Source organism: Phascolarctos cinereus, unplaced genomic scaffold (assembly GCF_003287225.1).
Source record: "Phascolarctos cinereus isolate Bilbo 61053 unplaced genomic scaffold, phaCin_HiC Scaffold_5;HRSCAF=322, whole genome shotgun sequence".
NCBI lineage: Eukaryota > Metazoa > Chordata > Mammalia > Diprotodontia > Phascolarctidae > Phascolarctos > Phascolarctos cinereus.
In genome coordinates, this window is record NW_027555958.1 from 466,378,088 (window position 1) to 466,391,078 (window position 12,991).

Consider the following 12,991-nt stretch of genomic DNA (forward strand, 5'->3'; position numbering starts at 1 on the left):
ATCAAAATTCCCAAGACAAGCACATAGGTATATTTTCATAGGTATATACAGTAAACAGCTTTGAAGCTAGATGAAGGAGGGACCATTAGCTGTTAAGGGGATCAAGGACATTTTCATGGAAGAGGAGAGCTAGTCCTTGGGATTATAAGAATTTTAGAAGACAGAGGTTATGTTTTTGAGCCACGGAAGGGGACAGCATTCCAGGCAGATAGAGCTGTGTTTGTAGAAAGTGTCAGATGACAGTACAGAGAATAAGCATGGGAGCTGGCCTTGAATGAACATGCCCGGTTTGCATCCTAGCTCGGCCATTCCCTAGACTTATGATATGGGCAAATTGTTGAATTTCTCTGACCCTCAGTTTTTGTAAAATAGGAATAATACTTGATGGGGGAAAGGGAGAGATGGTGACGTGGCGGAGAGGGTACTGCCGTCAGAGTCTGGAAAAGCTGGGTTCAAATCCTACTTCTCATACTTAATAGCTAAGTGACCTTTGGCAAGGCACTTGACATCTTAGCCTCAGTTTCCTCATCTAGACCTCCGTTAGAGAATGCTTTGTAAGCCTCCTAGCCTTATTCAAATATTGGCGGTCACTATTGTTAGTATTTCCTATTAATTCTTGGGATCATAGATATTAAACCAGAAAGGACCTTAGAACCCAAACTCCACATTTTATAGATGAGGAAACCGAGGCACAAAAGGGTTAAGTGACTGGCATCGATAGGGTCATACAGTTGTGAGGAAAGTACCCTGGCATCATATATAGATGTGAGCTGTTGGCAGTAGTAATGAGAATCCATGTATAGTGATGATGTCACTGCCCCTGACCAGAGGGGCAGCTTGGGACAGTAGAGGGAATGCTGAAATGGGAGTCAGCACCAGGGTTCTGATCCTGCCTTTGACACTTACAGGATTTGGGGCAAATTACTTCTCTGGGCCTCAGTGAGAGGGTTGCTTTGTTTCATTTCAACTCCAGATGGGTGAACCTGTGATTCTCTGTCTGGACTGTTGTGTTCAGGCATAGGAGGACCACGTTTTATGAGGGATATTTACCAACTGCAGTGTGCCTGTTAAGAGCTGATTCAGAAGGTGAAGGGCTGGAGACCAGGTGATGGTTTCTGTCCCATGCCAAAACAGTCCTCCCCCCTCCCTTACTCCGCTTCTCTGAACCCCTTGTTTTCTTCAGACCTAAGATCCAAAGCTCTGTCCTCCCCATAGAACCTTGATCCCCTCTGGCTGCTAATGTCCCTCCGCCCTCCCCAAATCACCTTGTATCTGTTTGCTTGTACTTTAAACATACCTATATAGAGAGAGATATATGTATATCTCTCTCTATATGTGTGTGTATATAATATGTGTGTGTGTGTGTGTGTGTTGTCTCCCCTGAATGCTTCACTTTTATCTGTGTGTCTCCAGCACCTAACACAGTGCCTGGCACATATTTGGGACTTAATAATTGCTTCCTGATTGATTAGTTGATCTGTTTAGGGCAGCAAGGTGATGATACCGCTACTAGGCTTACAGCCCAAGAGGTAAAGAAGGAGGAAAAGGCTCTATATGTACAAAAAACGCTTTTGTACTCTTGCTGTGGTGGCAAAGAATTGGAAGCTCAGCTTGTGCCCATCAGTTGGGGAGTGGCTGACCAAATTATGACATTTATATTGTGCCACATGAGGTGATGAAAGGGAAGGTTTCACAGAAATTCTGGAAGGTTTGGATGAATAGATGAAGAGGTGAAGCGAGCAGGACCAGGAGTCAGTCAGCCTCTGTTAGGTGTCAGGCACTGTGCTAAGCCCTGAGGGTGCAAAGAAGGGCTGAAAACGAACAAGCAGTTCCTGCCCCCAAGCAGTTCAGTCTACTGGGGGGCATGCAAACGACTCTACAAACAAGCCATCTTGTTGCTCAGTCATGTCCAACTCTTTGTGACCCTGTGGATTATTTTTTCCATGGGATTTTCTTGGCAAAGATACTGGAGTGGTTTGCTGTTTCCTTCTCTGCAGAATAACCTTTTTTGGGGGGAGAGTGTCAGTGCCGTCTCCACTCTGACCTGTCCATCGTGGGTAACCCAGGATGGCATAGCTCATAGTTTCATGAGCTGTAGGAGCCCCTCCTCCACAACAAAGCAGTGGTGCTGGAGGGGCTTTTTAGGCAAACAGGAGTGGAGTGACTTGCCCATGGTCACAAAGCTAGTAAATATCAGGGGCTGGATTTGAGCTTAGGTCTTCATGTTTCCAGGACCAGCACTCTACCCACTTTGCCAGCTAGCTGCTTCCACAGACAAGCCTTAGACAAGAAAAACTGGAGGTAATCTCAGAGGGAAGGCACTAAGGTTAAGAACGAACGATTTAAACAGTGGCCATCACGTTGAAAGTCTTTAGAACGTGGATCAGTGAACCAGCAGTGGCACATGTCCACCTCCTGATAGAGAGGTGCTGGCGGGGAGGAGGGGGCACTGAAGAATCGTCCAGGGAAGCAGGGCTGTTTGTCTTGACTCGAGTCCATGGCTGCCTGTGGGTATTGGCACAACTGTCATGTGGAAGAGGGAGAAGCTGGTTCTACCTGCCCGAGAAGGCCGAGCCCTGCACAGCCAGTAGAAGTTGCCAAGAGCCAGCCGTCTGCTGGATGTGGGGTTATGCCGTCCAACAGTCCCATTCCCTAGAAGAGAAGTGGGCTCCTGCATTCAAAATCATAAGATCATCGATGTAGAGCCGGGAGGGATCGTAGAGGACTTCAAATCCAGATTTATCAGTGAGGGAACTAAGGCACAGAAAAGTGAAGAAACAGCCAGAGTAGAGCAGGACTTGAACTCGGACTCCTTACTCCAAGTCTAGTCTGCTGTTCATGAAGCCAGGAAGCCATTTGTAGAAGAGTTGAAGGTATTCCCACTTAGGTGTAATTTGGACTAAAATCATGATCATCAAGATTAAGATTGATTAATAAAGTATTATTAATTATATGTAATTATTAACAATTGGATAATAGGAGTAGTAGTAATAATAGCTAATACTTGTGTAGTGCTAGCTATGTTCCAGACACTGTGCTAAGCACTTTGCAGCAACCCTGGGAGGTAGGCTCTGTGATTATCCCCGTTTCACAGATGAGGAAACTGAGGCAGAGGTTAGGTCACTTGTCCAGGGTCATACAGCTAGTAAGTGTCTGAGACAGGATTTGAACCTGGTGCTCTCTCCATTCCCTTTCTCACCTTAGTCATTTACGGACTTAGAACTGAAACGGGTCTTAGAGGGCGTCTTGTCTCCCCCGATTTTATTCAGGAGGAAACTAAAGCCCGAAGGATTGTGTGATTTGTCTCAGGTAGCCGCAGGCAGAGCTGGCGATGGGGCCTTTCAGCTCTGGACACGGCACGTTTGCCTCTGAGTTTCCTGGCTGCTTTTGTGGGCAGTGTCTGACCTCCCGGCTCTCTCCACAGTGGCGCAAAGCTCTTATGCCTTGTTTTCTAAGAGGCGGCTGGGGGTGGCTCCATAGCGCACAAAGTGCTGGGCCTGAAGTTTGAGAGGACCTGAGTTCAAATGTAGTCGCAGACATTTGCTATGACCTAGGCAAGTCATTTCCCTTCTGCCTGCCTCGGTTTCCTCATCTGTGAAATGGGGATAATAATAGCATTTACTTTGCAGGTATGAGGATTGAGTGCGGTATTTGCAAATGCCCACTTAGCACAGTGCCTGGCACGTTGTAAGCACTAGATAAATACTTATTCTCTCTCTTTCGGTTTAGGCTTTCCTCGGACGTTAACACAGGCTGAAGCCCTGGACCAAATCTGTCAGCCGGACCTCGTGATCAGCTTGAACATTCCATTTGAAACGCTCAAAGACCGCCTCAGCCGGCGGTGGATTCATCCTTCCAGCGGGAGGGTCTACAACCAGGAATTCAACCCCCCTCAAGTACAGGTGAGGGAGGCGGGTGCTGGCTGTCTGTGGGCTTCAGGGGATCATTTTACAGAAGAGGAAACTGAGGCCGTGGGAAGCAGGTAAGTGGGCCGCCTGGTCTACACCTCTCATTTCACAGATGAAGAAACTGAACGTCAAGGCAGGTCAAGGTCACGTAGGTGTCCGACCCAGGTCTTCCTGATTCTAGGGTCTCCTTTTAACATGGTGCCTCATTGCTTCCTAAGAGATTCTTCCAAGTAGCTGCGATTTAGCCTGACCTGGCGTCTGTCTCTTGAAACACTAGTTAGATGGTTCGATTGTAAGCCCCTTGTGGGCAAGGACTTTCTCTTGCCTCTTTTCATATCCACAACGCTTAGCACAGCAGCTGGTGTGAAACAGGCACTTCGTGTTTATTGATTGATTAGAATGCCACTTGGTACACTGAGCTGCTTTGAAATTGTAATGGGGTAAAAGTAAGACCTAAGAGAGGGGCAGCCAGGGCTGCCATAGTGCACGGAGCACCAGGCCTAGAGTCAGAAAGACTCATCTTCCTGAGTTCAAATCTGGCCTCAGACTCTTACTAGCTGTGGGAGCCTGGGCAAGTCACTTCACCTTGTTTGCCTCAGTTTCCTCATTTGTAAAAAGGGTTAGAGGAGGAAATGGCAAACTACTCCAGGATCTTTGCAAAAAAACCCAAACCCAAGTGAGGTCATGAAGAGTCGGCCATGGCCTGGAATTCCTGAACAAGACACGGGATAAAACATTTCCCCCCTTTGCTCCCGTGTCCCTTTTGGCGCTCTCTCCTTCTCCTCCTCTCTGCCTCTGTGTGTGTCCCTCTGTTCGTCTGTCTCTTCCTCTCTCTTTGTCTCTCTCTCTCTCTTTCTTGTTCTCCCTTTGCCAAAGTATAATTATTGTTATTTAACACGGCCATTCTTCTTTTTGGAGTCCTTTTCAGTCTTATTGGCCTAATTTTTAGCATGTTTTATTTCCATGGTAACATTTGTAACCTTGTTGAGTTTCTTTTCTGTGGTCTTTATTCTTAGATTTCCTTTCATTGGCCAGCTCACGATTCTCCCTAAACTTGAGTGTTTTTAGGGATTATTTCCCTTCTGTTTCACTACTGCCTTGTATAGCTCGCGGGCTGGGCCCTGCCAGACAGGAGTCATCTGTAAATTGGTTTTTCTCTCGTGTCAAAGTTCGAGTGGCCGTGTCTCCTAAGAGGCCTCCTTGATTCCATTTCTCTTTTCTTCTTTCTGGTCATTCACGGTTTCCTCTCCTCGCCCCACACCGTGGCTGGTCTCTTTTCGCTGACCACAGCTGATTCTATCTCTGAAATATCCAGGCATGCCCTGATCGTCTCCTGTCTGCTGCCTCGGTCTTCTGGGCACAGTCTGCTCTGTTCCCTCCTGAAAGATTAAGACTTCAAGGCTGAAAGGAGAATTCCAGCATCCTCAAGACTTGCGTCTTTCTTTGTCACTGATGTGGAAGACCAAAGCTTCATCTCGGTGGGCAGTTAAGAATGGTTTCATCACCAGCTCGTCTGTAACCTTTTGACGACAGACCTCTGCTGTCCAACTCAGAATGTCCTCATATTTCTCAAAATGACAGCTCACTGCTGAGAGTATTTATGGATCTGATTTTTTATTCAATTACCAAAAGCACTGAATTGGATTTTCTCTTGCTGGTTGGCCTGGTATTATATGGAAGTGCTCCCAGAATTTTTGCCCAGCGTCGAGGAATCAAGGAGAGCTCTATCTTTTCTTGGTCAGTGTCGGAGATGGGGGAGGGGGCAGGAATATTTCTTAAAATTGATTTTAAATGCCTTTTCCTCTGTAAAGTGCTACTCTGTGATTTCCTCCTGGCCTCTGCCAGTGGAGCTCAGGGGGGCTCTTTTATGCTGGGGAGGCTCTGAAGGTAGCCCAGGCAGCAGACAAGGAGGATCCGTCACTTGCTGGTGAATTATTTGGCCATGGTGACCCAAAAAACTGAACTAAATATAAAATGGCCCCTGGTCCTTCAAGCCCCCCTTCCTCTTCAGCAATATCAGTAGGGGAAGGGGGGGGAATAGGGTACAAAGAATTGTGCAGATTTTAGGATTAAATATAAAATATTAATAATAAAAAAAATATTATAAATGGGAATCTAGCCTTTGGCAGCTGGGTAGTACAGTGGATAGAACACTAGACCTGGAGTCAGAAAAACTTGAGTTCAAATCTGGCCTCAGACACTTAGTAGCTATATGGCTTTGGGCAGGTCATTTAACTACTATTTGTCTCAGTTTCCTCAACTTTAAAATGGGGGTAATATTGTATCCACCTCCCAGGGTGGTTGTGAGGATCAAATGAGATCATATCTGTAAAGTGCCTAGCCCGGTGCCTGGCCTGTAGTAGGCACTGTAAAAATGCTAGCTATTTTTTTCTATTGTTGTTATTGTTGCTGTTATATTCTCCGTGTGAAATCCTTGTCCAGTGACCAGAAACAGCGCACACTTTTGGAAAATGGAATCGTATTAATCCTGACATTTTTTAGAAATACACTAGGAGACAAAGATGAAGTTTTTGCTAAGCAGAAAGATGGTGTATGGGTGCCCGAGGTAGGATTCACACTCAAATCTTCCTACCTTCAAGTCCAACACTCCACTCAGTGTGTCACCGGTGACAGAAGAATAAGTGAGTGATTTTTTTAATTCTTCCAGTTTTGGAAGGTTTTGGATACACCGAGTTACAGAAAAAACAATGCAGCATCCCTAGTGAGTGGCCACCCAGCCTGGGCTTGAAGACGTCTGCGGAGGGCAAACCTGCCCTCTCCTGAGGCAGCATCACACCTTGGGACAGTTCCAGGGGCCACCACGTTGGCCAGCCTAAATCTCCTCTGTATACTCATTGCTCCCAGTTCTGCTGCTGGGGCCAAGCACGTCCCTCTTCCTGTTGGCAGTCCTGAAAGACAGCTCTCATTTTGTGCCCACCCATGCCCTCCCAAGCTCTCCTTCCGTAGTTTAACATCCCCAGTTCTTTCTTCTGTTTTCGGTCTTCATATGACAAAGCCCATCTGGCTTCACTGTTTTCCACCAGTAGAATGTAAGTTCCTTGAGGGCAAGGCTTGTTTTGTTTTTGTCTTTGTATTGGGATGTGATTGGCACTCAGTGCAAAGTTGCCCTCCTGCCTCCCTTTACTTCCCGGGCCTAAGTGCTCTCTTCAGTGGGTGCTTGTAGAATGTGATGCCAAAGTCATGGATGCACAGGTAGAAGCCGGGCCTCTTTAACCTGCTTTTTCCTGCATTTCCAGGGAGTTGATGACGTCACTGGTGAGCCTTTGATCCAACAAGAAGATGATAAACCCGAGGCTGTTGCTGCCAAGCTGAGACAGTACAAGGAGGTTGCAAAGCCTGTTATAGAATTATACAAGTGAGTGTTTCTGTTCTCAGCATCCCCATCTCCTCTCAGGAGGAGTGAACTCTGGGTCAGATCAGCGAAGCTGCAAGTCAGAGCTGCCCCCCAGCCCGGGATGTGCCTGAGAAGCTGATCAGTGCCTTACCTGGTGCTTACTATGTGCCTGGAACGCAGGAGGCACTTCACTGATTTTTACTGAATTGAGTTGCCTGGCAGGGAATTGGAAACTGACAATAATAATGACGATAATGATGATGATAATAATAACAACTGACATTCATTTAGTTTTCTTCTCGGAGGCAGTGGGTTTAGAGTGAGGGAACCTGAATTCCGGTCTCGACTTGGCTACTCTTCCTGCCTTAGTGTTCTTGGGCATATCACTTAACCTCTTTGGTCCTCGGTTTCCTCACGTGAGAAACGGGAGGGAGAGTTAGACCAGACAGTAGGTTGGTGCCACAAATGGGGATGGAGGTGTGAATTTCTACAGGTGAGGATACCGAGGCTCAGAGACATCGGACTTATCCAAGGTCACTGGTTTGTAAGTGTTAGAGGTAGAATTCGAATCTGGGGCTTTCGTGACTGCAAGTTCAGACGTCTGGCTCTTTTGCCATATTCCCTTTCAGCTTCTTAAAGTCCAGAATTAAAATACAAATGAAGATAAACAGATAAAATAAATAAATTAACTTTATATTAACTTCTGGCTCTCCTTTCTCCTAATCCTGATCACTACAAACCTGCATCTTTCTTTTTAATTCAAAGTATTCAAAACCTTGTGTAGTTGAAAGGGTTAAATCAAAGAACAGGCTAGCTGTTGAGCTGGTAGCTAGGTGGCGCCATAGTGCACAGAGCACTGGGCCTGGAGTCAGGAAGAGTCATCTCCCCGAGTTCAAATCTGGCCTCAGACGCTTACTAGCATTGTGACCTTGGGCAAGTCATTTAACCCTCTTTGCCTTAATTTCCTCATCTGTAAAATGATCTGGAGAAGGAAATGGCAAACCACTCAACTGTCTCTGCCAAGAAAACCCCAAATGGGGTCACGAAGAGTCAGACATGACTGAAAAACAGCAATAGCTCTTTTTTTGAGCTTCTTTTTTTATCATTGTCACCATGAATTCTGTCTTATCCAAGGTTAAAAGACTAGGCTTGTTTCGCTTTTCTTTTTAAGCGACAGGGATAGTTGATTTCAAGCCATCCTCCAGTTCTCCATTCTTAGAGTCATAGAATCAAGGCATCTTTGAAAGCTGCTCTCCAACCACCTCATTTTATAAATGGGGAAAATTCCCAAGGCCCTAAAATGATGAAGTGACAGGGGCATGCTCTCCTCCCGTATCTGGCTGCTTCCTGTTTAGGGTCTCAGTTAAGTAGGGAGAATGGACTTCTGGAATCCGTGTGTCTTTAGGGAGTGAAATAAAGATAAACTACCGTCTGAGGTCATATTAGCGCCTCACTCTGGGGCTTTCTAGAAGGCTCTGGATTTGGGGGCCGCTTCCTTATCTGGGGCTTTCCATGTACATCAGTGAAATCTCTCTCCCCTGACCTCTCCTTGGTATTTACTTAGACTCATAGGGCCTTAGAATCATCCAAATCACTTGCCTAGTTTTACGGATGAGGAGATGAAGACCCTCAGAGGTCAAATGCCTCACTTGTGATCAGGTTGCTCAGGATTTGAACCCAGGTCTGTAATGGAAGCCCCTTGGATTCAGGAACTGCTTTGCTATTGTCTTTCTATCCAGTGCCTGGCTCAGAAGTGGTATTTAACAAATGCACCGCGATTGAGACTTGGTTGTTGAATGAATGAACAGACACACGAAGGCAAGAAGGGACGGTTGGTTTTGTTTCTGCAGCACCCAGCACAGTGCCTGCCATGTAGTAAAAACTCAGTACCTCTCACTGAATTTAATTGAGTTGACCTTAAAGGATGCTTGGCCAACATGGCGGCCTTGTATGTGTTGGGTTTTTCTATCCTGATGACCTGAGCTGTACAGTAACGTCATTTTCTTTTCTAAATGTCTTTGTGCTTCTTATTTTTGTATCAAATACATCCTCCCCTCCCCTTCCTAGAGAGCCTGACCTTGGAACAAATTGTTAACCCCCCGAAACAGTTCAGGGAAACCAAGCAAACTCATCACGCATCAGCATTTCTTACCCATAGCCCTCCGCTCCTTCAGCCAAAGGAGGAAGGTGGAAGAGTATCATTTTTGGAAGAAAACCTGAATGTGCCTTTGTTCTGTTGTGCACCTGTCTTTCAGGACCCGGGGTATCCTCCACTCCTTCTCCGGGACGGAGACCAACAAAATCTGGCCGTATGTTTACTCGCTGTTTTCCAACAAGATGGCGTCTGTTGGAGTGAAGACGGCCTGACGGGCCTGTAGCATGGAAGAATGGGAGGACGTGCTTGTTCATTAAATTGTGTGTGTGGTATCGGTGCTGTGTTCAAATTAGAAGCTAATCGAGATCACTTGAAGCGCCTTCCTTGGGTATCCCAGGGAGGGGATGTCAAAATGAATCTGTACAGAGAGGTGACCAAAAAACAGGGCCCTCTTCCACTTAGGAAGGAAGTCTCAAAAGGCTTTAAAAAATACTCGACATTTGTCTTGACCCCCTCAATGAGCGCAGGCTGTCTAGGCACCAAGTCCTGGATGACTTATCTAACCTGTAACTCATTTGGAATGGGCATGTGGTTTTCCATTATGGCATCCTCTGGGAGGTAGTGAGGGGTAGTGGTGGGATGGTGCCCCACAGGGCTGCCAAGCCACAGAGCCTGAGGACTAGAGGCCTCCAAGGATGGTGGCCCCGTCTGGATCACAGAAGCTCCGCCTCTGTCTTCACCCTTGTAGCCAAAGCCAGCCATTCCCATTGAGTCTGCCAGAGAGTTCTCTGGGATTCTGGTTGATGTCCGCTTTCCTTTTCTTCCTTTGGGGTGTGAATGCTATCTCCTCCTCCTCTAGCACCAGAAGATTTTTTTCATGCCCTCTGAGGAGAAAGGTGTAAGGACCCCCTTCTTCCGTTGCTACTCAGCCTCCCCTTTCCCAAGATGCCCATAGCTAATAGTGGAGAAGGCTATCCCTTGGACACCTCCTGACGTCCGCTTAGGATGGAATGAATAGACTCCATTCAAACGCCAGGGACTGAGTTGTATGTGAGAACCTTAAATTCCAGATTTGAGTTTCCCCTGTGGCACACAGCCCCATTCCTTTCGTGGAAGGCTAGGCCCCTCAGCATCTCACATAGAGTACCCCCACATCATCTCAAGGTGCTGAAGACCACATCTCAAATACTCAAGCAGTTTAAAAAACTTGTGGGTACTTCACTAGAGGTAGTCTGGTATAGCGGATAGGGCGCTGGCCTTAGAGTGAGGAAGATCTGAGTTCAAAACCCCTTCCTGCAGATACATACTTCCTGGCTGTATGACCCTGGGCAAGTCCCTTAACCTCTCTCTGCCTCTGTTTCCTCATTTGTAAAATGAGGGGGTCAGATGAGATGATCTCTGAGGTCTCTTTCCAGCTCTAAATTTTGGATCCCAGTTGAGTAAAAGGACGCTTTAGTTATTGTTCGGAATAAACCACATTCAAAAGATGCTGCTAAATGTTAGTGCCAAGGACTGGGAGATAGAGAGGCCTGTAGCATATTGAAAAGACACTGGAAGAAACCCTGTGCCCTCGCTGTGTCTAGACCACCGAGCAGGACAGCTTTGCTACTCCAGGATAGAGGGCTTCCATGTGGGCTTGGGGAAAAGGGTCCCACAGGGTTAGGCCCCGATCCTGATTTTCCTCTGGAAAATCTAGAAAATGCCATTGATTCCTTCTGCCTTACACCTCAGGAGCGTCCTCTGCCCATGCCTGGGAGGAGATTCTCTGCTAGTGTTTCTGCTAGTGTTTCTGCAAAGGACCCCTCCCCCCATGGAGCCCTGCATGCTGATGGGAAGAGGAGCTGATCTCAGAGCTTCTGTTGGCGAAGCTGAAATGCATCATCTACTCAGTGAAGCGTTCCTTGACATCTCAGCCACACCCCTTTCATTTGGTGTCTTAGCATCACTGAACTGGAGATTCTATACATTAAAAAAATGACCCACTCAGCTTCTCGCCAAACTGTCTTTCCTTCGCTCTGCCCTCCTGATGGAATATGTTAGTTGTGTTTCCTTCTGGCTGTCTTGATGGGGAGCCAAGTTTTCTACTGTTTTATTGGGTGAGTGGGTGGGTGGCAATGTAAAGGGAATGTTCATTTTTCTGATTTGTGTGATTAAAATGCCCTGTGTGGGCTTCTGGAATGTGGTCATTGTATCATGTTGACTTAGCAGTCCTAGGGGAGGAAGACTGTCTGAAGGACGGGAGAGAGCTCCAGCTGGGAACCAGGTGTATTAGCTACTCCTCATGCTAGTGAGGGAAAAGTCAGGGAACATGGCAAAACAGCTGGTATTTATATAGAAATGGCAGAACACCACATGGCAGCAACAGTAATAATAGCGATTCTATGTCGGGCTTTTAGGTTTGCCAAATGCTTCATGTGTGTTTCATAGGTGACTGTCATCTCCCACCTCCACGCCTTTGCACAAGACATCCTTCCGTGCTTTCCCATCTTTTCCTTTTGGAACCCCTAGCTCCCTTCCAAGGCCACCTCTTTGATGTGACCTTTCCTGATCTCGGTTATACCTTTCTGCAGCCTGATGACTTATCTAACCTGTAACTCATTTGCATGGGCTGCCTCCCATCACAGGGCATTTACTTTGTGTCTGCCTGGGTCTGCTTATCTGTGAAGCTAGATGTCTGTGTTAGAATGAAAGAGCCTCCTGCAGCCGCAGTTTCCTTGTCTCTGAAATGGAGACAATAGTACCTATATCCCAGGGTGGTTGTGTGGATCAAAGAACACACTATAAGGCAGACATGGGTGTTAGCTTTTAATGATGATAAACTCATTTGGGGCAAGAGCTTGCAGGTTACCTTTTGTCTGTCTGCCCGGCACTTTCTGTGTGCTTGTTACCTGGTAGGTACCTAGTAAATGCTTTTACTAGGGGGTTGTGAAGGATTGAGATGATTCTCTTTCAAGAGAAGAACACAAGCTTCAGCATTTGGATGTTGTAATTGAAAGATTTTATTTTTCATTGCATTTATCCTGAGTATATTACCTCCACGGAAATCTGTATGAGAAGGGATGTCACTTTGTTTGGTCTATCTCCCGTCTCTCTTGTCACCATCCCTGACTAGGGCTGTTCAGCCTCTGCTTGGCCACCTCCAGTGCTGGGCCGTTCATTACCGTGGTGTCCCAGTGCCGGAAGGAAGAGCTGTCCAGCACCACCGACGAATTCAAGGTCAAACCTCTCCCTTTCTTTGTAGGGTCTGATCCTAATATGTTTAATCTTTGACTTAAGGAGCCTGGGTAGAACAGTAAACGGAGTTCTGAATCTGGAAATGGAGGGCTGGTTTCCATCTTAGCTCTGCTCTCACCGCCTGGTAACCCCCTTGGGCCTCAGTATCCTCATTTGTAAAATGAAGGGGTTGGACTCAGACACCTCTGAGGACCCTTCTGGATTTGAAATCTCTGTTCCTATGACTTTAGCCAGGTTGGGGTGGATGAGTGTTAACTGAAAAAAAGGTGGGGATATCTGGGTTCTGTATTTCGTAGGATATTTCATTCACTAGGCTCTTACTATGTGCTAAGCACCAAGGACACAAAGTAAACAGTCCCTTCTTACAAAGAGCCTGTGTTCTACGGAGGTGATGTATTC

At 46.6% G+C, this 12,991-nt stretch overlaps 1 protein-coding gene across 6 annotated transcripts in view; it reads left to right on the plus strand.

Moving 5' to 3' along the window:
• Nucleotides 1-11,540, plus strand: part of AK4 (adenylate kinase 4) — a 90,565-nt gene extending 79,025 nt beyond the window's left edge. For 5 of the 6 annotated variants that reach the window (XM_020993111.1, XM_020993112.2, XM_078156690.1 and 2 more), the window contains 3 exons: nt 3,730-3,902; nt 7,166-7,284; nt 9,519-9,690. In XM_020993111.1, the coding sequence (XP_020848770.1) occupies nt 3,730-3,902; nt 7,166-7,284; nt 9,519-9,630 (404 nt within the window). In that variant the 3' untranslated portion in view covers nt 9,631-9,690. Of the gene's footprint in view, nt 1-3,729; nt 3,903-7,165; nt 7,285-9,518; nt 9,691-11,089 lie in introns of those variants that run through there. The other variant, XM_020993108.2, reaches the window with a different exon arrangement.
• Nucleotides 11,541-12,991: the final 1,451 nt, after the last annotated feature.